Below are 26,602 nucleotides of genomic sequence, written 5' to 3' on the forward strand. Positions count from 1 at the left end.
CTGATCTCTTACAGGGGGCAGACCCCCCCCTCCCTCCCCTGTATTTAACTCATTGGTGGTCAGTGCAGCCGCCCCCCCCCCCCCCTGTTTTGAACTCATTGGTGGCCAGTGCGGCTGGCCCCCCCCCCTGTTTTGAACTCATTGGTGGCCAGTGCGGCCAGCCCCCCCCCCCCCCCTATATTTAACTCATTGCTGGCCAGTGCGGCCGGCCACCCTCCCTCCCCCCCTATTTTTAACTCATTGGTGGCCAGTGCGGCCGCCCCCCCCCTGTTTTTAACTCATTGGTGGCCAGTGCGGCCGGCCCCCCCTCCCTCCCCCCCCTAATTAAAATGACCGACCCCCCCATCATTGGTGGCAGCGGAGAGTTCCGATCGGAGTCCCAGTTTAATCACTGGGACTCCGATCGGTAACCATGGCAACCAGGACGCTACTGCATTCCTGGCTGCCATGGTTACTTAGCAATTTTAGAAGCATTATACTTACCTGCGATGTCTGTGACCGGCCGGGCGCTCCTCCTACTGGTAAGTGACAGGTCTGTGCGGCGCATTGCTTCTAGCACAGACCTGTCACTTACCAGTAGGAGGAGCGCCCGGCCGGTCACAGACATTGCAGGTAAGTATAATGCTTCTAAAATTGCGGAACTCTCCGCTGCCACCAATGATGGGGGGGTCGGTCATTTTAATTAGGGGGGGAGGGAGGGGGGGCCGGCCGCACTGGCCACCAATGAGTTAAAAACAGGGGGGGAGGGAGGGGGGGCCGGCCGCACTGGCCACCAATGAGTTAAAAACAGTGGGGGGAGAGAGGTGGGCTGGCCGCATTGGCCACCAATGAGTTAAATACAGGGGAGGGGGGGTCGCACTGGTGTTAGGGTCTCAAAAGATCCGGGGCCCAAGCCCCAGTTCTCTAAGTCACCCCCCACCCCCCCACACCGGATTTTGCTGTACTTGCTATACAGCAGCACAGGTTGAAGGTGAGGTTTTTTTCTCCCTGGCTGTGACGCTCTGTGATTGGACAGCGCTACAGCCAGGGAGAAGGAACGCCCAGGGAGAGAAGCTGATGTCTCCTCCCTGGTGTTCCGATAGTAGTGATTAGCATACAGCGCGGGAGACGGTAACAGGGGCCACAGCAGGTGAACGGAGTGGCCCCCAGGGATCTCCCTGCACTTACTATTATATCTGGGTGTTCCTTCTCCCTGGCTGTGACGCTCTGCTCTGTGATTGGACAGCGCTACAGCCAGGGAGAAGGAACGCCCAGGGAGAGAAGCTGATGTCTCCTCCCTGCTGTTCCGATAGTAGTGATTGGCATACAGTGCGGGAGACGGTAACGGGGGCCACAGCTGGAGAACGCAGCGGCTCCCAGATATAATAGTAAGTGCAGGGAGATCCCTGGGCGACGCTCTACATGTCCTGCTACTTAGTTAGCAAAGTCCGGACCCATGAAAGGGCCTCTTTAAATAACCACAACTCCCAGCATTGCTCTGCCTCTCCCTTCACTTCCCTCTCCTCACGTACAGACCTCACCTCCGCCTCTTCCCCGGGACTTATCCTCTTCACTGCTGAGCACCGTCCTCTCCTGCACTGGTCACATGATGGTGACATCATCGCAGGTCCTCAAGCACTGCCTTCAGCACTGATCACATGACTGTGACGTCACCAAGGTCCTTCAGCTCTTTGCATTAGATTCAATTGGAATCACAGTAATATGCCCAGTTGTGGCCCCCTCACAGTAATATGCCCAGTTGTGCCCCCCTCACAGTAATATACCCAGTTGTGGCCCCCTCACAGTAATATGTCCAGTTGTGCCCCCCTCACAGTAATATACCCAGTTGGGCCCTCTCACAGTAATATGCCCAGTTTTGACCCTCACAGTAATATACCCAGTTGTGCATCTCTCGCAGTAATATGCCCAGTTGTGCCCCCTCACAGTAATATGCCCAGTTGTGGCCCCCTCACAGTAATATGCCCAGTTGTGCCCCCCTCACAGTAATATACCCAGTTGTGGCCCCCTCACAGTAATATGTCCAGTTGTGCCCCCCTCACAGTAATATACCCAGTTGGGCCCTCTCACAGTAATATGCCCAGTTTTGACCCTCACAGTAATATACCCAGTTGTGCATCTCTCGCAGTAATATGCCCAGTTGTGCCCCCTCACAGTAATATGCCCAGTTGTGCCCCCCTCACAGTAATATGCTCAGTTGTGCCCCCCTAACAGTAATATACCCAGTTGTGCCCCCCTCACAGTAATATGCTCAGTTGTGCCCTCTCACAGTAATATGCCCAGTTGTGCCCACTCAGACTAATATGCCCAGTTGTGCCCTCTCACAGTAATATGCCCAGTTGTGCCCTCTAACAGTATTATGAACAGTTGTGCCCCCTCACAGTAATATGAACAGTTGTGCCCCCTCACAGTATTATGAACAGTTGTGCCCCCTCATAGTAATATGCCCAGCTGTGCCCCCCTCACAGTAATATGCCCAGTTGTGGCCCCTCTCACAGTAATATGTCCAGCTGTGCCCCCCTCACAGTATTATGCCCAGTTGTGCCTCCTCACAGTAATATGCCCAGCTTTCACCCCTCACAGTAATATGCCCAGTTGTGCCCCCCTCACAGTAATATGTCCAGTCGGAGGTCCAGAGCTCTGAATCAGGTTTTTATTAAGAATATCTCTGGACTTTGCTCCATTCAGCTTTCCCTCCACCCTGACCGGTCTCCCTGTCCCCCCCAGCATGATGCTGCCCCCACCATACTTCACTGTAGGGATGGTATTGGGCAGGAGATGAGCGGCGCCTGGTCTCCTCCAGACATGATACTGCCACCACCATACTTCACTGTAGGGATGGTATTGGGCAGGAGATGAGCGGCGCCTGGTCTCCTCCAGACATGATTCTGCCCCCACCATACTTCACTGTAGGGATGGTATTGGGCAGGAGATGAGCGGCGCCTGGTCTCCTCCAGACATGATACTGCCACCACCATACTTCACTGTAGGGATGGTATTGGGCAGGAGATGAGCGGCGCCTGGTCTCCTCCAGACATGATGCTGCCCCCACCATGCTTCACTGTAGGGATGGCATTGGGCAGGTGATGAGCGGCGCCTGGTCTCCTCCAGACATGATGCTGCCACCATGCTTCACTGTAGGGATGGTATTGGGCAGGTGATGAGCGGCGCCTGGTCTCCTCCAGACATGATGCTGCCCCCACCATGCTTCACTGTAGGGATGGTATTGGGCAGGAGATGAGCGGCGCCTGGTCTCCTCCAGACATGATACTGCCACCACCATGCTTCACTGTAGGGATGGTATTGGGCAGGTGATGAGCGGCGCCTGGTCTCCTCCAGACATGATGCTGCCCCCACCATGCTTCACTGTAGGGATGGTATTGGGCAGGAGATGAGCGGCGCCTGGTCTCCTCCAGACATGATACTGCCACCACCATGCTTCACTGTAGGGATGGTATTGGGCAGGTGATGAGCGGCGCCTGGTCTCCTCCAGACATGATGCTGCCCCCACCATGCTTCACTGTAGGGATGGCATTGGGCAGGTGATGAGCGGCGCCTGGTCTCCTCCAGACATGATGCTGCCCCCACCATGCTTCACTGTAGGGATGGTATTGGGCAGGTGATGAGCGGCGCCTGGTCTCCTCCAGACATGATGCTGCCCCCACCATGCTTCACTGTAGGGATGGCATTGGGCAGGTGATGAGCGGCGCCTGGTCTCCTCCAGACATGATGCTGCCACCACAATGCTTCACTGTACGGAGGGCATTGGGCAGGTGATGAGCGGCGCCTGGTCTCCTCCAGACATGATGCTGCCCCCACTATGCTTCACTGTAGGGATGGTATTGGGCAGGTGATGAGCGGCGCCTGGTCTCCTCCAGACATGATGCTGCCACCACCATGCTTCACTGTAGGGATGGTATTGGGCAGGTGATGAGCGGCGCCTGGTCTCCTCCAGACATGATGCTGCCCCCACCATGCTTCACTGTAGGGATGGTAATGGGCAGGTGATGAGCGGCGCCTGGTCTCCTCCAGACATGATGCTGCCACCACCATGCTTCACTGTAGGGATGGTATTGGTCAGGTGATGAGCGGCGACTGGTATCTTCCAGACATGATGCTGCCCCCACCATGCTTCACTGTACGGATGGTATTGGGCAGGTGATGAGCGGCGCCTGGTCTCCTCCAGACATGATGCTGCCACCACCATGCTTCACTGTAGGGATGGTATTGGGCAGGTGATGAGCGGCGCCTGGCCTCCTCCAGACATGATGCTGCCCCCACCATGCTTCACTGTAGGGATGGTATTGGGCAGGTGATGAGCGGCGCCTGGTCTCCTCCAGACATGATGCTGCCCCCACCATGCTTCACTGTAGAGATGGTATTGGGCAGGTGATGAGCGGCGCCTGGACTCCTCCAGACATGATGCTGCCCCCACCATGCTTCACTGTAGGGATGGTATAGGGCAGGTGATGAGCGGCGCCTGGTTTCCTCCAGACATGATGCTGCCACCACCATGCTTCACTGTAGGGATGGTATTGGGCAGGTGATGAGCGGCGCCTGGTCTCCTCCAGACATGATGCTGCCACCACCATGCTTCACTGTAGGGATGTATTGGGCAGGTGATAAGCGGCGCCTGGTCTCCTCCAGACATGATGCTGCCCCCACCATGCTTCACTGTAGGGATGGTATTGGGCAGGTGATGAGCGGCGACTGGTATCTTCCAGACATGATGCTGCCCCCACCATGCTTCACTGTACGGATGGTATTGGGCAGGTGATGAGCGGCGCCTGGTCTCCTCCAGACATGATGCTGCCACCACCATGCTTCACTGTAGGGATGGTATTGGGCAGGTGATGAGCGGCGCCTGGCCTCCTCCAGACATGATGCTGCCCCCACCATGCTTCACTGTAGGGATGGTATTGGGCAGGTGATGAGCGGCGCCTGGTCTCCTCCAGACATGATGCTGCCCCCACCATGCTTCACTGTAGAGATGGTATTGGGCAGGTGATGAGCGGCGCCTGGACTCCTCCAGACATGATGCTGCCCCCACCATGCTTCACTGTAGGGATGGTATAGGGCAGGTGATGAGCGGCGCCTGGTTTCCTCCAGACATGATGCTGCCACCACCATGCTTCACTGTAGGGATGGTATTGGGCAGGTGATGAGCGGCGCCTGGTCTCCTCCAGACATGATGCTGCCACCACCATGCTTCACTGTAGGGATGTATTGGGCAGGTGATAAGCGGCGCCTGGTCTCCTCCAGACATGATGCTGCCCCCACCATGCTTCACTGTAGGGATGGTATTGGGCAGGTGATGAGCGGCGCCTGGTTTCCTCCAGACATGATGCTGCCCCCACCATGCTTCACTGTAGGGATGGTATTGGGCAGGTGATGAGCGGCGCCTGGTCTCCTCCAGACATGATGCTGCCTCCACCATGCTTCACTGTACGGATGGTATTGGGCAGGTGATGAGCGGCGCCTGGTCTCCTCCAGACATGATGCTGCCCCCACTATGCTTCACTGTAGGGATGGTATTGGGCAGGTGATGAGCGGCGCCTGGTCTCCTCCAGACATGATGCTGCCCCCACCATGCTTCACTGTACGGATGGTATTGGGCAGGTGATGAGCGGCACCTGGTCTCCTCCAGACATGATGCTTGCCCCACCATGCTTCACTGTAGGGATGGTATTGGGCAGGTGATGAGCGGCGCCTGATCTCCTCCAGACATAATGTTGCCACCACCATGCTTCACTGTACGGATGGTATTGGGCAGGAGATAAGCGGCGCCTGGTCTCCTCCAGACATAATGCTGCCACCACCATGCTTCACTGTAGGGATGGTATTAGGCAGGTGATGAGCGGCGCCTGGTCTCCTCCAGACATGATGCTGCCCCCACCATGCTTCACTGTAGGGATGGTATTGGGCAGGTGATGAGCGGCGCCTGGTCTCCTCCAGTCATGATGCTGCCACCACCATGCGTCACTGTAAAGTAGGTATTGGGCAGGTGATGAGCGGCGCCTGGTCTCCTCCAGACATGATGCTGCCACCACCATGCTTCACTGTAGGGATGGTATTGGGCAGGAGATGAGCGGCGCCTGGTCTCCTCCAGACATGATACTGCCTCCACCATGCTTCACTGTAGGGATGGTAATGGGCAGGTGATGAGCGGCGCCTGGTCTCCTCCAGACATGATGCTGCCCCCACCATGCTTCACTGTAGGAATGGTATTGGGCAGGTGATGAGCGGCGCCTGGTCTCCTCCAGACATGATGCTGCCCCCAATATGCTTCACTGTAGGAATGGTATTGGGCAGGTGATGAGCGGCGCCTGGTCTCCTCCAGACATGATGCTGCCTCCACCATGCTTCACTGTAGGGATGGTATTGGGCAGGTGATGAGCGGCGCCTGGTCTCCACCAGACATGATGCTGCCCCCACCATGCTTTACTGTAAGGATGGTATTGGGCAGGTGATAAGCGGCGCCTGGTATTATCCAGACATGATGCTGCCCCACCATGCTTCACTGTACGGGTGGTATTGGGCAGGTGATGAGCGGCGCCTGGTTTCCTCCAGACATGATGCTGCCACCACCCTGCTTCACTGTAAGGATGGTATTGGGCAGGTGATAAGCGGCACCTGGTATTCTCCAGACATGATACTGCCACCACCATTCTTCACTGTAGGGATGGTATTGGGCAGAAGATGAGCGGCGCCTGGTCTCCTCCAGACATGATGCTGCCACTACCATGCTTCACTGTAGGGATGGTATTGGGCAGAAGATGAGCGGCGCCTGGTCTCCTCCAGACATGATGCTGCCCCCACCATGCTTCACTGTAGGGATTGTATTGGGCAGGTGATGAGCGGCGCCTGGTCTCCTCCAGACATGATGCTGCCCCCACCATGCTTCACTGTAGGGTTGGTATTAGGCAGGAGATGAGCGGCGCCTGGTCTCCTCCAGACATAATGCTGCCCCCACCATGCTTCACTGTAGGAATGGTATTGGGCAGGTGATGAGCGGCGCCTGGTCTCCTCCAGACATGATGCTGCCTCCACCATGCTTCACTGTAGGGATGGTATTGGGCAGGTGATGAGCGGCGCCTGGTATTTTCCAGACATGATGCTGCCCCCACCATGCTTCACTGTACGGATGGTATTGGGCAGGTGATGAGCGGCGCCTGGTCTCCTCCAGACATGATGCTGCCCCCACCATGCTTCACTGTAGGGATGGTATTGGGCAGGTGATGAGCGGCACCTGGTCTCCCCCAGACATGATGCTGCCCCCACCATGCTTCACTGTAGGGATGGTAGTAGGCAGGTGATGAGCGGCGCCTGGTTTCCTCCAGACATGATGCTGCCCCCACCATGCTTCACTGTAGGGATGGTATTAGGCAGGTGATGAGCGGCGCCTGGTCTCCTCCAGACATGATGCTGCCCCCACCATGCTTCACTGTAGGGATGGTATTAGGCAGGTGATGAGCGGCGCCTGGTCTCCTCCAGACATGATGCTGCCCCCACCATGCTTCACTGTAGGGATGGTATTAGGCAGGTGATGAGCGGCACCTGGTCTCCTCCAGACATGATGCTGCCCCCACCATGCTTCACTGTAGGGATGGTATTGGGCAGGTGATGAGCGGCGCCTGGTCTTCCCCAGACATGATGCTGCCCCCACCATGCTTCACTGTAGGGATGGTATTGGGCAGGTGATGAGCGGCGCCTGGTCTCCCCCAGACATGATGCTGCCACCATGCTTCACTGTAGGGATGGTATTGGGCAGGTGATCAGCGGCGCCTGGTCTCCTCCAGACATGATGATGCCCCCACCATGCTTCACTGTAGGGATGGTAGTAGGCAGGTGATGAGCGGCGCCTGGTCTCCTCCAGATATGATGCTGCCCCAACATGCTTCACTGTAGGGATGGTATTAGGCAGGTGATGAGCGGCGCCTGGTCTCCTCCAGACATGATGCTGCCCCCACCATGCTTTACTGTAGGGATGATATTGGGCAGGTGATGAGCGGCGCCTGGTCTCCTCCAGACATGATGCTGCCACCACCATGCTTCACTGTAGGGATGGTATTAGGCAGGTGATGAGCGGCGCCTGGTCTCCTCCAGACATGATGCTGCCCCCACCATGCTTCACTGTAGGGATGGTATTGGGCAGGTGATGAGCGGCGCCTGGTCTCCTCCAGACATGATGCTGCCACCACCATGCTTCACTGTAGGGATGATATTAGGCAGGTGATGAGCGGCGCCTGGTCTCCTCCAGACATGATGCTGCCACCACCATGCTTCACTGTAGGGATGGTATTGGGCAGGTGATGAGCGGCGCCTGGTCTCCTCCAGACATGATGCTGCCACCATGCTTCACTGTAGGGATGGTATTGGGCAGGTGATGAGCGGCGCCTGGTCTCCTCCAGACATGATGCTGCCACCACCATGCTTCACTGTAGGGATTGTATTGGGCAGGTGATGAGCGGCGCCTGGTCTCCTCCAGACATGATGCTGCCCCCACCATGCTTTACTGTAGGGATGGTATTGGGCAGGTGATGAGCGGCGCCTGGTATTATCCAGACATGATGCTGCCCCCACCATTCTTCACTGTAGGGGGGGTATTGGGTAGGTGATGAGCGGCGCCTGGTCTCCTTCAGACATGATGCTGCCACCGCCATGCCTCACTGTAGGGATGGTATTGGGCAGGTGATGAGCGGCGCCTGGTCTCCTCCAGACATGATGCTGCCCCCACCATGCTTCACTGTAAGGATGGTATTAGGCAGGTGATGAGCGGCGCCTGCTCTCCTCCAGACATGATGATGCCCCCACCATGCTTCACTGTAGGGATGGTATTGGGCAGGAGATGAGCGGCGCCTGGTCTCCTCCAGACATGATGCTGCCACCACCATGCTTCACTGTAGGGATAGTATTGGGCAGGAGATGAGCGGCGCCTGGTCTCCTCCAGACATGATGATGCCACCACCATGCTTCACTGTAGGGATGGTATTGGGCAGGTGATGAGCGGCGCCTGGTCTCCTCCAGACATGATGCTGCCACCACCATTCTTCACTGTAGGGGGGGTATTGGGTAGGTGATGAGCGGCGCCTGGTCTCCTTCAGACATGATGCTGCCACCACCATGCTTCACTGTAAGGATGGTATTGGGCAGGTGATGAGCGGCGCCTGGTCTCCTCCAGACATGATGCTGCCACCACCATGCTTCACTGTAGGGATGGTATTAGGCAGGTGATAAGCGGCGCCTGGACTCCTCCAGACATGATGATGCCACCACCATGCTTCACTGTAGGGATGGTATTGGGCAGGTGATGAGCGGCGCCTGGTCTCCTCCAGACATGATGCTGCCACCACCATTCTTCACTGTAGGGGGGGTATTGGGTAGGTGATGAGCGGCGCCTGGTCTCCTTCAGACATGATGCTGCCACCACCATGCTTCACTGTAAGGATGGTATTGGGCAGGTGATGAGCGGCGCCTGGTCTCCTCCAGACATGATGCTGCCACCACCATGCTTCACTGTAGGGATGGTATTAGGCAGGTGATAAGCGGCGCCTGGACTCCTCCAGACATGATGCTGCCACCACCTAGAGATTTTTGTGTCCTCGGCAGCTGTTATTACACTGTATATATGGAGCGGGGATTCGCTCTGGTAGTTGGGATAAGCGGGTGCAGTACAGAGACAAAGTACAAGTTCGTAATTCAAATGTCCGTGTTTATTCACACATAAGTTCAAACAAAATCACTCTTTGCAGTGTTGTTTTTTGTTCACACCAAGTAGAAAGTTCGTGCATAACAAAAAAAATGTCGCCTTGTCGCGGTTCTGCCTCCAGCCGTCCAAATGCAGGCTTTAGGGGGCCTACTCGCCCAACACACAGGTATCAGCTTTTCAGCCCAGCACAGGGCTCAGTTACCACACCAGCGAGAGGCAATCACTCACAGCTGACACTGCTGGCTGGATTTATTATAGGCCAGACAAGACCTGGCCTGGAACGTGGGGAGTAGTCACCCACCCAGCACTTTGACTACTCCCAGTAAGAGCCGTCCCGGATCAGCTATACAGCCATACTAAAATAGCAAAGTGTCAATCAGCATTAGCTGCCGCTGACACCTGAAAACACCGGCTCAAACTTCACCGAGGCCAGGAACCGCGGTGACACATAGCTTCTGTCAACGACAGAGCCTTGCGCCTTCCTACAATGGATATTCAGGTCACAGTACCACTTCTCCTGTCCTGTATACTGGGTGTAATCCTCAGTATCTGCTCCTATTCTGTATATATATATATATACACTGCACAGTACCACTTCTCCTGTCCTGTATACTGGGTGTAATCCTCAGTATCTGCTCCTATTCTGTATATATATATATACACTGCACAGTACCACTTCTCCTGTCCTGTATACTGGGTGTAATCCTCAGTATCTGCTCCTATTCTGTATATATATATATATACACTGCACAGTACCACTTCTCCTGTCCTGTATACTGGGTGTAATCCTCAGTATCTGCCCTTATTCTGTATATATATACACTGCACAGTACCACTTCTCCTGTCCTGTATACTGGATGTAATCCTCTGTATCTGCTCTTATCTGCTCTTATTCTGTATATATATACACTGCACAGTACCACTTCTCCTGTCCTGTATACTGGGTGTAATCCTCAGTATCTGCTCCTATTCTGTATATATATATACACCGCACAGTACCACTTCTCCTGTCCTGTATACTGGGTGTAATCCTCAGTATCTGCTCTTATTCTGTATATATATATACACTGCACAGTACCACTTCTCCTGTCCTGTATACCGGGTGTAATCCTCAGTATCTGCTCTTATTCTGTGTATATACACTGCATAGTACCACTTCTCCTGTCCTGTATACTGGGTGTAATCCTCAGTATCTGCTTTTATTCTGTATATATATACACTGCACAGTACCACTTCTCCTGTCCTGTATACCGGGTGTAATCCTCAGTATCTGCTCTTATTCTGTATATACAGTGCACAGTACCACTTCTCCTGTCCTGTATACTGGATGTAATCCTCTGTATCTGCTCTTATTCTGTATATATATACACTGCACAGTACCACTTCTCCTGTCCTGTATACTTGGTGTAATCCTCAGTATCTGCTCTTATTCTGTATATACAGTGCACAGTACCACTTCTCTCCTGTATGCTTGCTGTATTTCCCAAGCACTTGCTAATGATGAATGATGTTTTTTTATCTCATCCCTAATGTCACAGCACAAAACAACATATTCCCTCTATAAAGTAGAGTATCTGCCATCTTTGATCTCGTCTCCCTCTGCAGAGTCTTCGGCACCTGCACAGGCTCCGTCCCTCTTATCCCGGGTGCTGGGCGTTGCATCTTGCAGCTGTGGATGCGCAAATCCCCTCTGTGCACTTTACAACTGCAGAATCATCTATTATTAGACTGAATCCCGGTGCCGCTGCCTCCGCCAGAGCTAAAAATAGATCCACACACGGAGCGCATCCAGCTGCAGGCGGCGAGGAGAAATCACAACCTGGGAGATCCGGGAGATTCACAAACCACCAGATACTGAGACAGAGAAGATGAATACCGCATATAGTAATCAGCTACCAGAACATAGGAACCCAGACTTCATAGTTCTATTTTTCCTTAGTGATACCCCCTACTAAGCAATGCATTTCCTATCATATGGGGAAAGAATTAACAACTACCATTGACAGAATTCACTGGCACACTACCATTGCATTTTTTGCAGTCCGCAAATTGCAGATTGGCAAAACATAGGAACTGGCCATGTGCGGTCAGCATTTTATGGAACAAAACTTCTGACCCATAATAGAATATTCCTATCCTTCTCCATAATGCGAAAAAAAAGGACATGTTCTATATTTTTGCAGATGCCACTGTATGCTCATTCTATATATACAGGAATGTAACTACTATAATACTGCTTCTATGTACAAGAATATAATTACTATAATACTACTCCTATGTAAAAGAATATAACTACTATAATACTGCCTCCTATGTACAAGAATATAACTACTATAATACTGCCTCCTATGTACAAGAATATAACTACTATAATACTGCTCCTATGTACAAGAATATAACTACTATAATACTGCTCCTATGTACAAGAATATAACTACTATAATACTGCTCCTATGTACAAGAATATAACTACTATAATACTGCTCCTATGTACAAGAATATAACTACTATAATACTGCTCCTATGTACAAGAATATAACTACTATAATACTGCTCCTATGTACAAGAATATAACTACTATAATACTGCCTCCTATGTACAAGAATATAACTACTATAATACTGCTCCTATGTACAAGAATACTGCCTCCTATAATACTGCTCCTATGTACAAGAATATAACTACTATAATACTGCCTCCTATGTACAAGAATATAACTACTATAATACTGCCTCCTATGTACAAGAATATAACTACTATAATACTGCCTCCTATAATACTGCTCCTATGTACAAGAATATAACTACTATAATACTGCTCCTATGTACAAGAATATAACTACTATAATACTGCTCCTATGTACAAGAATATAACTACTATAATACTGCTCCTATGTACAAGAATATAACTACTATAATACTGCTCCTATGTACAAGAATATAACTACTATAATACTGCTCCTATGTACAAGAATATAACTACTATAATACTGCCTCCTATGTACAAGAATATAACTACTATAATACTGCTCCTATGTACAAGAATATAACTACTATAATACTGCCTCCTATATACAAGAATATAACTACTATAATACTGCTCCTATGTACAAGAATATAACTACTATAATACTGCTCCTATGTAGAAGAATATAACTACTATAATACTGCTCTTATGTACAAGAATATAACTACTATAATACTGCTCCTATATACAAGAGTATAACTACTATAATACTGCTCCTATGTACAGGAATATAACTACTATAATACTGCCTCCTATGTACAAGAATATAACTACTATAATACTGCTCCTATGTACAAGAATATAACTACTATAATACCGCCTCCTATGTAAAAGAATATAACTACTATAATACTGCTCCTATGTACAGGAATATAACTACTATAATACTGCCTCCTATGTACAAGAATATAACTACTATAATACTGCTCCTATGTACAAGTATATAACTACTATAATACTGCCTCCTATGTACAAGAATATAACTACTATAATACTGCTCCTATGTACAAGAATATAACTACTATAATACTGCTCCTATGTACAAGAATATAACTACTATAATACTGCTCCTATGTACAAGAATATAACTACTATAATACTGCCTCCTATGTACAAGAATATAACTACTATAATACTGCTCCTATTACAAGAATATAACTACTATAATACTGCCTCCTATGTACAAGAATATAACTACTATAATACTGCTCCTATGTACAAGAATATAACTACTATAATACTGCCTCCTTTATACAAGAATATAACTACTATAATACTGCTCCTATGTACAAGAATATAACTACTATAATACTGCTCCTATGTACAAGAATATAACTACTATAATACTGCTCCTATGTACAAGAGTATAACTACTATAATACTGCTCCTATGTACAGGAATATAACTACTATAATACTGCCTCCTATGTACAAGAATATAACTACTATAATACTGCTCCTATGTACAAGAATATAACTACTATAATACTGCCTCCTATATACAAGAATATAACTACTATAATACTGCTCCTATTTACAAGAATATAACTACTATAATACTGCTCCTATGTACAAGAATATAACTACTATAATACTGCTCTTATGTACAAGAATATAACTACTATAATACTGCTCCTATATACAAGAGTATAACTACTATAATACTGCTCCTATGTACAGGAATATAACTACTATAATACTGCCTCCTATGTACAAGAATATAACTACTATAATACTGCTCCTATGTACAAGAATATAACTACTATAATACCGCCTCCTATGTACAAGAATATAACTACTATAATACTGCTCCTATGTACAGGAATATAACTACTATAATACTGCCTCCTATGTACAAGAATATAACTACTATAATACTGCTCCTATGTACAAGTATATAACTACTATAATACTGCCTCCTATGTACAAGAATATAACTACTATAATACTGCTCCTATGTACAGGAATATAACTACTATAATACTGCCTCCTATGTACAAGAATATAACTACTATAATACTGCTCCTATGTACAAGAATATAACTACTATAATACTGCCTTCTATGTACAAGAATATAACTACTATAATACTGCCTTCTATGTACAAGAATATAACTACTATAATACTGCTCCTATGTACAAGAATATAACTACTATAATACTGCTCCTATGTACAAGAATATAACTACTATAATACTGCCTCCTATGTACAAGAATATAACTACTATAATACTGCTCCTATTACAAGAATATAACTACTATAATACTGCCTCCTATGTACAAGAATATAACTACTATAATACTGCTCCTATGTACAAGAATATAACTACTATAATACTGCCTCCTTTATACAAGAATATAACTACTATAATACTGCTCCTATATACAAGAGTATAACTACTATAATACTGCTCCTATGTACAGGAATATAACTACTATAATACTGCCTCCTATGTACAAGAATATAACTACTATAATACTGCTCCTATGTACAAGAATATAACTACTATAATACCGCCTCCTATGTACAAGAATATAACTACTATAATACTGCTCCTATGTACAGGAATATAACTACTATAATACTGCCTCCTATGTACAAGAATATAACTACTATAATACTGCTCCTATGTACAAGTATATAACTACTATAATACTGCCTCCTATGTACAAGAATATAACTACTATAATACTGCTCCTATGTACAGGAATATAACTACTATAATACTGCCTCCTATGTACAAGAATATAACTACTATAATACTGCTCTTATGTACAAGAATATAACTACTATAATACTGCTCCTATATACAAGAATATAACTACTATAATACTGCCTTCTATGTACAAGAATATAACTACTATAATACTGCTCCTATGTACTAGAATATAACTACTATAATACTGCATCCTATGTACAAGAATATAACTACTATAATACTGCTCCTATGTACAAGAATATAACTACTATAATACTGCCTCCTATGTACAAGAATATAACTACTATAATACTGCCTCCTATGTACAAGAATATAACTACTATAATACTGCCTCCTATGTACAAGAATATAACTACTATAATACTGCTCCTATGTACAAGAATATAACTACTATAATACTGCCTCCTATGTACAAGAATATAACTACTATAATACTGCTCCTATGTACAAGAATATAGCTACTATAATACTGCTCCTATGTACAAGAATATAACTACTATAATACTGCTCCTATGTATAAGAATATAACTACTATAATACTGCTCCTATGTACAAGAATATAACTGCTATAATACTGCCTCCTATGTACAAGAATATAACTGCTATAATACTGCTCATATGTACAAGAATATAACTACTATAATACTGCCTCCTATGTACAAGAATATAACTACTATAATACTGCTCCTATGTACAAGAATATAACTACTATAATACTGCTCCTATGTACAAGAATATAACTACTATGATACTGCCTCCTATGTACAAGAATATATCTACTATAATACTGCTCCTATGTACAAGAATATAACTACTATAATACTGCTCCTATGTACAAGAATATAACTACTATAATACTGCCTCCTATGTACAAGAATATAACTACTATAATACTGCTCCTATGTACAAGAATATAACTACTATAATACTGCTCCTATGTACAAGAATATAACTACTATAATACTGCTCCTATGTACAGGAATGTAACTACTATAATACTGCCTCCTATATACAAGAATATAACTACTATAATACTGCTCCTATGTACAAGAATATAACTACTATAATACTGCTCCTATGTACAAGAATATAACTACTATAATACTGCCTCCTATGTACAAGAATATAACTACTATAATACTGCTCCTATGTACAAGAATATAACTACTATAATACTGCTCCTATGTACAAGAATATAACTACTATAATACTGCTCCTATGTACAAGAATATAACTACTATAATACTGCCTCCTATATACAAGAATATAACTACTATAATACTGCTCCTATGTACAAGAATATAACTACTATAATACTGCCTCCTATGTACAAGAATATAAGTACTATAATACTGCTCCTACAGTGGATATAAAAAGTCTACACACCCCTGTATAAATGTCAGGTTTCTGTGATGTAAAAAAATGAGACAAAGATAAATCATTTCAGAACTTTTTCCACCTTTAATGTGACCTATAAACTGTACAACTCAACTGGAAAACAAACTGGAATCTTTTAGGTGGAGAGAAGAAAACAAAAACTAAAATAATATGGTTGCATAAGTGTGCACACCCTAAACTAATACTTTGTTGAAGCCCCTTTTGATTTTATTCCAGCACTCACTCTTTTTGGGTCTGAGTCTATCAGCATGGCACATTTTGACTCTTCTTTGCTCAAACCCTCCAAATCTGTCAGATTGCGAGGGCATCTCCTGGGCACAGCCCTCTTCAGATCACCCCACAGATTGCAAGGGCATCTCCTGGGCACAGCCCTCTTCAGATCACCCCACAGATTGTGAGGGCATCTCCTGGGCACGGCCCTCTTCAGATCACCCCACAGATTGCGAGGGCATCTCCTGGGCTCAGCCCTCTTCACATCACCCCACAGATTGCGAGGGCATCTCCTGGGCACGGCCCTCTTCAGATCACCCCACAGATTGCGAGGGAATCTCCTGGGCACAGCCCTCTTCAGATCACCGCACAGATTGCGAGGGCATCTCCTGGGCACAGCCCTCTTCAGATCACCCCACAGATTGCGAGGGCATCTCCTGGGCTCAGCCCTCTTCACATCACCCCACAGATTGCGAGGGCATCTCCTGGGCACAGCCCTCTTCAGATCACCGCACAGATTGCGAGGGCATCTCCTGGGCACAGCCCTCTTCAGATCACCCCACAGATTGCGAGGGCATCTCCTGGGCACAGCCCTCTTCAGATCACCCCACAGATTGCGAGGGCATCTCCTGGGCACAGCCCTCTTCAGATCACCCCACAGATTGTCAATCGGATTCAGGTCTGGGCTCTGGCGGATCCATTCCAAAACTGTCATCTTCTTCTGGTGAAGTCATTCCTTTGTTGATTTGGATGTATGCTTTGGGTGGTTGTCATGCTGATAGATGAAGTTCCTCTTCATGTTCAGCTTTCTAGCAGAAGCCTGAAGGTTTTGGGTCAATATTGACCGGTATTTGGAACTGTTCAGAATTCCCTCTATCTTAACTAAGGCCCCAGTTCCAGCTGAAGAAGAACAGCCCCTTGGCATGATGCTGCCCCCACCAGGCTTCACTGTGGGGATGGGGTTCTTTTGGTGATGGGCAGTGTTGTTTTTGGGCCAAACATATCTTTTGGAATTATGGCCAAAAAGTTCCACCTTGGTTTCATCAGACCATAACACCTTTTCCCACTTGCTTTTGGGAGACTTCAGATGTGTTTTTGCAGAATGTAGCCTGGCTTGGATGTTTTTCTTGGTAAGGCCTCTTTCACACTTGCGTTGTCCGGATCCGGCGTGTACTCCACTTGCCGGAATTACACGCCGGATCCGGAAAAACGCAAGTGTACTGAAAGCATTTGAAGACGGATCCGTCTTCCAAATGCTTTCAGTGTTACTATGGCAGCCAGGACGCTATTAAAGTCCTGGTTGCCATAGTAGTAGTGGGGAGCGGGAGAGCGGTATAACTTACAGTCCGTGCGGCTCCCGGGGCGCTCCAGAATGACGTCAGAGCGCCCCATGCGCATGGATGACGTGATCCATGTGATCACATGATCCATGCGCTTGGGGCGCCCTGACGTCACTCTGGAGCGCCCGGGGAGCCGCACGGACGGTAAGTATACTGCTCCCCGCTCCCCACTACACTTTACCATGGCTGCCAGGACTTTAGCGTCCCGGCAGCCATGGTAACCACTCTGAAAAAGCTAAATGTCGGATGCGGCAATGCGCCGAAACGACGTTTAGCTTAAGGCCGGATCCGGATCAATGCCTTTCAATGGGCATTAATTCCGGATTCGGCCTTGCGGCAAGTGTTCCGGATTTTTGGCCGGAGCAAAAAGCGCAGCATGCTGCGGTATTTTCTCCAGCCAAAAAACGTTCCGTTCCGGAACTGAAGACATCCTGATGCATCCTGAACGGATTACTCTCCATTCAGAATGCATTAGGATAATCCTGATCAGGATTCTTCCGGCATAGAGCCCCGACGACGGAACTCTATGCCGGAAGACAAGAACGCAGGTGTGAAAGAGCCCTAAGAAGAGGCCTTTGTCTTGCCCCTCTACCCCATAGCCCAGACATATGAAGAATACGGGAGATGGTTGTCCATGGACCACACAGCCAGGACTTGCCAGATATTCCTGCAGCTCCTGTAATGTTGCTGTAGGCATCTTGGTCGCCTCCCAGACCAGTTTTCTTCTCGTCTTTTCATCCATTTTGGAGGGACGTCCAGTTCTTGGTGATGTCACTGTTGGACCATATTTTCTCCACTTGATGATGACGGTCTCCACTGTGTTCCATGGTAGATCTAATGCCTTGGACATTCTTTTGTCCCCTTCTCCTGACTGATACCTTCTAACAATGAGATCCCTCTGATGCTTTGGAAGTTCTCTGTGGACTGTGGCTTCTGCTGTGGGATGCGACTAAGAACATTTCAGGAAAGACCAACTAGAGCAGCGGAGCTTTATCTGGGGTTAATCAGAGGCCCTTTACATGATGGCCGGTGTATGCTGACTGCTATCTAACAGGATTGTGAATGTGATTGCTTCATTCTGAACACAGCTACATCCCCAGTTATAAGAGGGTGTGCACACTTATGCCACCACATTATTTTAGTTTTTGTTTTCTTCTCTCCACCTAAAAGATTCCAGTTTGTTTTCCAGTTGAGTTGTACAGTTTATAGGTCACATTAAAGGTGGAAAAAGTTCTGAAATGATTTATCTTTGTCTCATTTTTTTTTACAGCACAGAAACCGAACATTTTAACAGGGGTGTGTAGACTTTTTATATCCACTGTATATATAGAGGACACATACAGGGGTGTGTAGACTTTTTATATCCACTGTATGTACATTACATGTTAGAAATAATATAATGTCCTTTAAGCACATGATAGCCAAAACATAACAATTGTAGTGTAAACGCCATGAAACATGCGATGATATTTTTAATTATATGAGAATGAGGCCAACTAAAACTTTATTAATGATGTTGTGAAGACATGCATAGATTTGAGGATACATTTTTACACTTGTAATGAATGAGGTATTAGTACATATTTCACACACTGTGTTTAAAACAATATATGTAAGCTCGCAACCCACGTCAAGGGTCCTCATTATCTTGCGAGTCCCCAGGGTCGTCTTTAAAAAGCGCAAATGGGGCAGCTGCCCCGAGCCCAGTTGCTCCTGGGAAGCCCAAGGCAGCTGCCTCTTGAGCCCTGCTGGCCACTGCCCTGGGTGTCAGGCTGTCAGCTACACAGGGGGTGCTGCCATGCCTACCTGCCGGCACTCTAGGCAGCGAACTGTGAGAGCTGTGATTCTCTTAGGAGAAAGGACCTTAGATGACATCATCACCATGTGACCAGTAACCTAGCAATATTACTGGTCACATGGCTATGAGGTCATCAAAGGTCCTTTCTTTCTACCAGGAGTGTTGCTGCAGGAGAAGTTTGCCTTAACTGTGGAGCTTTTTTTGTGAAGATTACATCAGGAAAAGGGGACAGGGGCTGTTATGCTAATATACAGTAAGCTACTGTATACTGTGGGGTGCTTTACTGCTCAACTGTATACTGTGAGGTGCTGTATACTGTGGGGTGCTATACTGCTGTACTGTATACTATGGAGGGCTGTATACTGTGGGGGCTATACTGCTCTACTGTATACTGTGGGGGGCTGTATACTCTATATTGTGGGGTGCTGTATACTGTATTTTTCTGGGGTGCTTTATACTGTGGGGGGCTGTATACTGTGGGGGTGCTGTATACTGTGGGGTGCTATACTGCTCTACTGTATACTGTGGGGTGATGTATACTGTGAGGTGCTGTATTCCGTATAGTTTGGGGTGCTGTATACTGTGAGGTGCTGTATATTGTGGGGTGCTATACTGTATACTGTTAGGTTGTGGTATTCTGTATAGTTTGGGGTGCTGTATACTGTGAGGTGCTGTATACTGTGGGGTGCTATACTGTATACTGTTAGGTTGCGGTATTCTGTATAGTTTGGGGTGCTGTATACTGTGAGGTGCTGTATACCGTGAGGTGCTGTATACTGTGGGTGCTATATATTGTGGAGTGCTATACTGTATACTGTGGGGGAGCTGTATACTGTGGGGGGCTGTACTGTTCTACTGTATACTGTGAGGTGCTGTATACTGTGGGGTGCTATACTGTATACTGTGGGGTGCTGTATACTGTGGGCTGCTATACTGCTCTACTGTATACTGTGGGGTGCTGTATACTGTGAGGTGCTGTATTCTGTATAGTTTGGGGTGCTGTATACTGTGAGGTGCTGTATATTGTGGGGTGCTATACTGTATACTGTTAGGTGCGGTATTCTGTATAGTTTGGGGTGCTGTATACTGTGAGGTGCTGTATACTGTGGGGTGCTATACTGCTCTACTGTATACTGTGGGGTGCTGTATACTGTTAGGTGCGGTATTCTGTATAGTTTGGGGTGCTGTATACCGTGAGGTGCTGTATACTGTGGAGTGCTATACTGTATACTGTGGGGGAGCTGTATACTGTGGGGGGCTGTACTGCTCTACTGTATACTGTGAGGTGCTGTATACTGTGGGGTGCTGTATACTGTGGGCTGCTATACTGCTCTACTATATACTGTGGGGTGCTGTATACTATAGGGTGCTATACTGCATACTGTGGGTTGCTGTATACTATAGGGTGCTATACTGCATACTGTGGGGTGCTGTATACTATAGGGTGCTATACTGCATACTGTGGGTTGCTGTATACTATAGGGTGCTATACTGCATACTGTGGGGTGCTGTATACTATAGGGTGCTATACTGCATACTGTGGGTTGCTGTATACTATAGGGTGCTATACTGCATACTGTGGGGTGCTGTATACTATAGGGTGCTATACTGCATACTGTGGGGTGCTGTATACTATAGGGTGCTATACTGCATACTGTGGGTTGCTGTATACTATAGGGTGCTATACTGCATACTGTGGGGTGCTGTATACTATAAGGTGCTATACTGCATACTGTGGGGTGCTGTATACTATAGGGTGCTATACTGCATACTGTGGGGTGCTGTATACTATAGGGTGAGCCGAGCCCTGGTCTCCTTCCTGCAGAGCGGTGCCCACTTCCAGCTGCCCAGAGCACTGATCCTGAGCCGCTGGAGTCTTCAGAACTGGAAGTATTTACAGTCATTCACTGGACTCTACCAGATGTGTGGATTTTTTGTGTGTGTTGTGGTGGAGGGCGTGATTGCCTAAGGTGTGGGAAGGTGGGATCCAGGGGGCCCAAGTAAATTTTTGTCCAGGGTCCAATCAATATTAAAATCCAATCAATATTAAAGACGGCCCTAGGAGTCTCTAACTAAAAAATAACCATCCAGGTTAGCAAAAAAATACTGGCAAACACAAACGTCCATGAGTCGAGGTCTACTGCTGAAAGGGAAAGAACCGATAGGGGACATAAAATAATTAAAATTGCGCCTCAGCGTCCAAACCTCGCCTAGGAAAGGGCCGCATGAGGTGGGTATAAAGGGCAAAACCCTGGTCCCCTACAACCACATAAGGCGCTGCTGGGCCAGAGGAGGAAGGTCTGCTGGCTGTGGTACGTCCAGTTGGTTGGACTGAAGCCACCGACCCATTCTGGAAGCCCTGAAGATGCGAGCATCTGCAGAACTTCCATAGGACCCAATATCTACAGTTATAAACCTGGCTGTATAAGCCAAGGCCAACAAAACTACAGAGAAAAACTGCTTATACTTATAGTATCGGGACCCTGGTTCGGTGGCGTCTTAACCCGTATGTGCCCCCGTCAAGGGCACCAATACACTTTGGGAATTGAGCCCTTTCTCCAGGAGCGGCCTGGTTGGAGCCTTCGGGGTCAACCAAATGGCGGCACATGTAGCCCGCACCACGCCAGCAATTGTGGAGGTCCCCATTCTAAAAACAAAATGTAACGACGGAAAAGAAGTTCCTGCCGCAAGATATCTGAAAAAAAACTGAAAAATGTATACACTAAATAGCACAAGTTAAAAAATCGAGTACATTACTTTACATCATTTAATAGCGATGTGTCGGGCAAGTTGAAATTAAAATACCCCAAACTCCAAGACTGGGACTCAATACTTTATAGTCATAGATACTTCCAGACTATTGGCAGATACACACAGGTGACTATCCTCATCATTACTGGCAGGATTAGAATAATTAACCCCCGCGGAACTGGAATCTGCTGAGTCTGATCAACGACTTGTTAGTGCACCAAGTGACTTTATACAAAGTGTCGGCCCCAAAACCACACGCAGTTTATGTATGAATATAACTATATACAATCCGTGTTTATTACTATGAAGTACTTCTACATAGAGGAGGTAAAGTTCTGAGGACACCGGCCATGGACAGAACTGCTGTGTATTCATGTCGGAGTCTGATAATATAGTCTTACCCTAAAGTAGTAATGAGACGTTCCTCAGGGGACGCACTCCGCTGCATGTTGGTGTCCTGGAAAGTCAAGGCCGCAACTCCCCCAACAGCCGATCGCAGGTAGCCCCCGACATGCGGCGATAATTGAAGAACTTCGGAGGGTGCGCACGGAGGTCAGAGTACAAGCCAACAAAGAGACCTGTGCCGGCCCGCTGCGAAATGATAGGCTGCACCCACACCCGCTTCCTCCGCGGTTCCTCCTCCATCATTTCTGGCCGCTCTCCAAAACAACGGAAGACCAGGCAGTGCAAGAAGACACGGTCAGTGGATGACACGGTGAAAGTGGACGTCCTGCAAAGGGAAATCCAATCGCCAAACGAAGGCACGCTGGGGGTAGTTATGCGTTTGCAGTAACAGGCGAATGTAGAGGATGGATCCGTTTTGATTTTTCACGCGCTGGAAAAATGCAATAATGCGACGCAATCGCATACAAAACTTACAGCACTCGCAAGCAAAATCGCACGATTTTTCCTGAACGCATCCGGACAAAATCCGTGACACCCGTGTGAAAGAGGCCTAATACCGCTCCGTAGTTACGTGTTGCTGCCGCTTCTGTGACATCTTGGCTGTTGTTTGTTTTTTTTCCTGCTGTTTTATTTTTCTAGTTGTTTTTATCCCATGACCTTTCTGTGCTTCCGGATATTTTCTTTTCTGTGCGTAGTTTGGATGTCGCTGCTTTGTGTCAGTTTAGGTCAGTTTCATGATCACAGATCAGTCCCTGGGAGCGCGTCCTCCTCATCCAGACAATCCTCCATGAGATAAACTCAGCAGCGGGACAAATCTCTGCTGTCCGGAATAGTAGGACTCTGTCCGCTAACGGAGGATCCGTAAAACAGGGATTCCGGCTAGGTGGATTCTGTGTTTTGTGGAACAGAACCCTAATAGAACAATTCCATCCTTGTCCGTAAATGGAATAGGACGTGTTCTGTATATTTGTGGAATGAAACACGCCATTTCAGTTTTTTTGCGGACCCACCGAGGTGAAAGGTTCCGTATATAGGCTGCAAAAAAAGTAAACTAACAAGAAAAAAAAAAAAAACATGTGTGTGCACGAGCCCTTAGCTTGAGACCTGCCCTGCTACATTGTAGCAAACCTGCCTTTATGCTAATTCGTTTTTCATAATGCGTTTTCACCATTAAAGTGTAAATAGCAAATGATCTCATTCACTGACAGCATGCAGAGATATTGGGAATGCTATTGAATTGATAGGAGAGGTGCAGAAGGGTTTGCTGGGATTCCTGACATGGGCTGGAGTCTGCTCAGTGTCAGGTGGTGGCGCCCTGTGGGGAAAGCTCCATGTGTCACTGCAGCAGAGTCCTGAGAGCAGAGGAAGCCTCCTGTCCGGGCAGAGTCCTGAGAGCAGAGCAGAGGAAGCATCCTGTCCGGGCAGAGTCCTGAGAGCAGAGCAGAGGAAGCCTCCTGTCCGGGCAGAGTCCTGAGTGCAGAGGAAGCCTCCTGTCCGGGCAGAGTCCTGAGTGCAGAGGAAGCCTCCTGTCCGAGCAGAGTCCTGAGAGCAGAGGAAGCCTCCTGTCCGGGCAGAGTCCTGAGTGCAGAGCAGAGGAAGCCTCCTGTCCGGGCAGAATCCTGAGAGCAGAGGAAGCCTCCTGTCCGGGCAGAGTCCTGAGAGCAGAGGAAGCCTCCTGTCCGGGCAGAGTCCTGAGTGCAGAGCAGAGGAAGCCTCCTGTCCGGGCAGAGTCCTGAGAGCAGAGGAAGCCTCCTGTCCGGGCAGAGTCCTGAGAGCAGAGGAAGCCTCCTGTCCGAGCAGAGTCCTGAGAGCAGAGGAAGCCTCCTGTCCGGGCAGAGTCCTGAGAGCAGAGGAAGCCTCCTGTCCGGGCAGAGTCCTGAGAGCAGAGGAAGCCTCCTGTCCGAGCAGAGTCCTGAGAGCAGAGGAAGCCTCCTGTCATGGTGAAGGATGAATCCGGTAAGTTACACACCACCAGTGCACATTGTGACAGTTACCGGCGGTTCTGTACTGACTGTCACCCAGCTTTCCCAGAAATGGAGAATTATCTGTGTCCTAGGATCCCTGGCAGCACATTACAGACCCGGGCCCCTTCTATTCTGACCCCGAGGTCTCCCTTATTATTCCCACTTGTTACTTGTTGTTACTTTGTTGTTGCTATAGTGACGGCTCCTTCTTTGATCTGAGGCTTCCTGTTCTAATATCTGGAGATTTCAGAAAATACCATCAATGAAGGAACAGGCGTCTGATACCTTGTTTATTACATTGCTGTCTGATACCTTGTTTATTACATTACTGTCTGATACCTTGTTTATTACATTGCTGTCTGATACGTTGTTTATTACATTACTGTCTGATACCTTGTTTATTACATTACTGTCTGATACCTTGTTTATTACATTACTGTCTGATACCTTGTTTATTACATTACTGTCTGATACCTTGTTTATTACATTGCTGTCTGATACCTTGTTTATTACATTGCTGTCTGATACCTTGTTTATTACATTGCTGTCTGATACCTTGTTTATTACATTACTGTCTGATACCTTGTTTATTACATTGCTGTCTGATACCTTGTTTATTACATTGCTGTCTGATACCTTGTTTATTACATTGCTGTCGGATACGTTGTTTATTACGCTGCTGTCGGATACGTTGTTTATGTCGCTGCTGTTTTGTGCCTGATACGTTGTTTGCCACCTTCCTCCTCGTGTCTCTGGTGACTCCGCTCTCTGTGGCCTCTTCTATGTTCTCTTCTCATACAGTGTGGATTCAGTGGGGGTCATTTACTATGATTGCTAATCCAGTTCTTGGCGGGGAAAAAAAAGTCGCAAGACCTCGTTTTGTAACTTTCTAAATGCCATGTGACAACATTTTGCTGCACGGCATGTTTGTGCCATCCTCGCCACTGATGTCAAATCAGGTGCACGGACTGCCGGAGGACGCGCACGGACTGCCGGAGGACGCGCACGGACTGCCGGAGGACGCGCACGGACTGCCGGAGGACGCGTCGCCTCATAGGTCAGGCACATCGACGATCAGCACAGGAGCCATCAGAGACCACCACAAAATGCCGGTCTTTGATAAATGACCCCCAGTGTGTATAAGGGATGGTGATGCTCATGTTACAGCAGCTGGGCTGACACGTGTCGGGCCCCTGTGCTGTGTGGGCCCTTCATGTGTCACTGGAGCTTGTGCGGGGGAATGTGTTCCTCTTGTTGTATGTCAGGAATGTTCCCAGCACAAAGCTTGACACTTCAGGGATGGGAAATTGGAAATGCTGATGGTCTCCTCTGTAAATAAAGGTGACGGTGGCCCTGGGAATGTGGCCCCTGTGTCAGTAGAACTCGTCCTATACATTTATTAATTCTATAACATTGAACTTTGACCCCCCAGAGATTTATTTTGCTATCTCCCTTGTACTTCAGGGACATGAGACCAGGATTTATTTCTGTTTTCACCCAGCTTTCCTAAAGTCTGCATAGACATGATAGTGGGGTGTCTATGAGGTGCTGGGTGATGCCCCCCGTGGAGCTGTAAGGAAGTCACATTGGTTGTCACTCAGCTTTCCCAGAGACATATGAAGAAATGCCTGAGGAGTCAATGTCAGGGAGGGAATGTTCTTTGAAAGGACATTGTAAAGTTTAGCTCCTCTGTTTCCAGTGAGAACAGAGGGAACGTCCCTATAGGGTGGATGCTGCATGGCGATATATGGCCGCACGTGAGGAGAGCGAAAATCACAGCATTTC

General features: G+C 47.8%; 1 protein-coding gene across 23 annotated transcripts in view; it reads left to right on the forward strand.

The window, feature by feature from the left end:
* The window catches only part of ABLIM1 (actin binding LIM protein 1), a 269,963-nt gene that overhangs the window by 67,923 nt on the left and 175,438 nt on the right, over positions 1-26,602 (forward strand). The window contains exons 1-2 of one of the 23 annotated variants that reach the window (XM_040435175.1): positions 24,192-24,669; positions 24,701-24,809. The exons of the other annotated variants lie outside the window; for them this stretch is intronic. Coding sequence (XP_040291109.1) covers positions 24,791-24,809 — 19 coding nt within the window. The 5' untranslated portion in view covers positions 24,192-24,669; positions 24,701-24,790. Of the gene's footprint in view, positions 1-24,191; positions 24,670-24,700; positions 24,810-26,602 lie in introns of those variants that run through there. 23 annotated transcript variants of the gene reach the window in all.

Source organism: Bufo bufo, chromosome 6 (assembly GCF_905171765.1).
Source record: "Bufo bufo chromosome 6, aBufBuf1.1, whole genome shotgun sequence".
Lineage (NCBI taxonomy): Eukaryota > Metazoa > Chordata > Amphibia > Anura > Bufonidae > Bufo > Bufo bufo.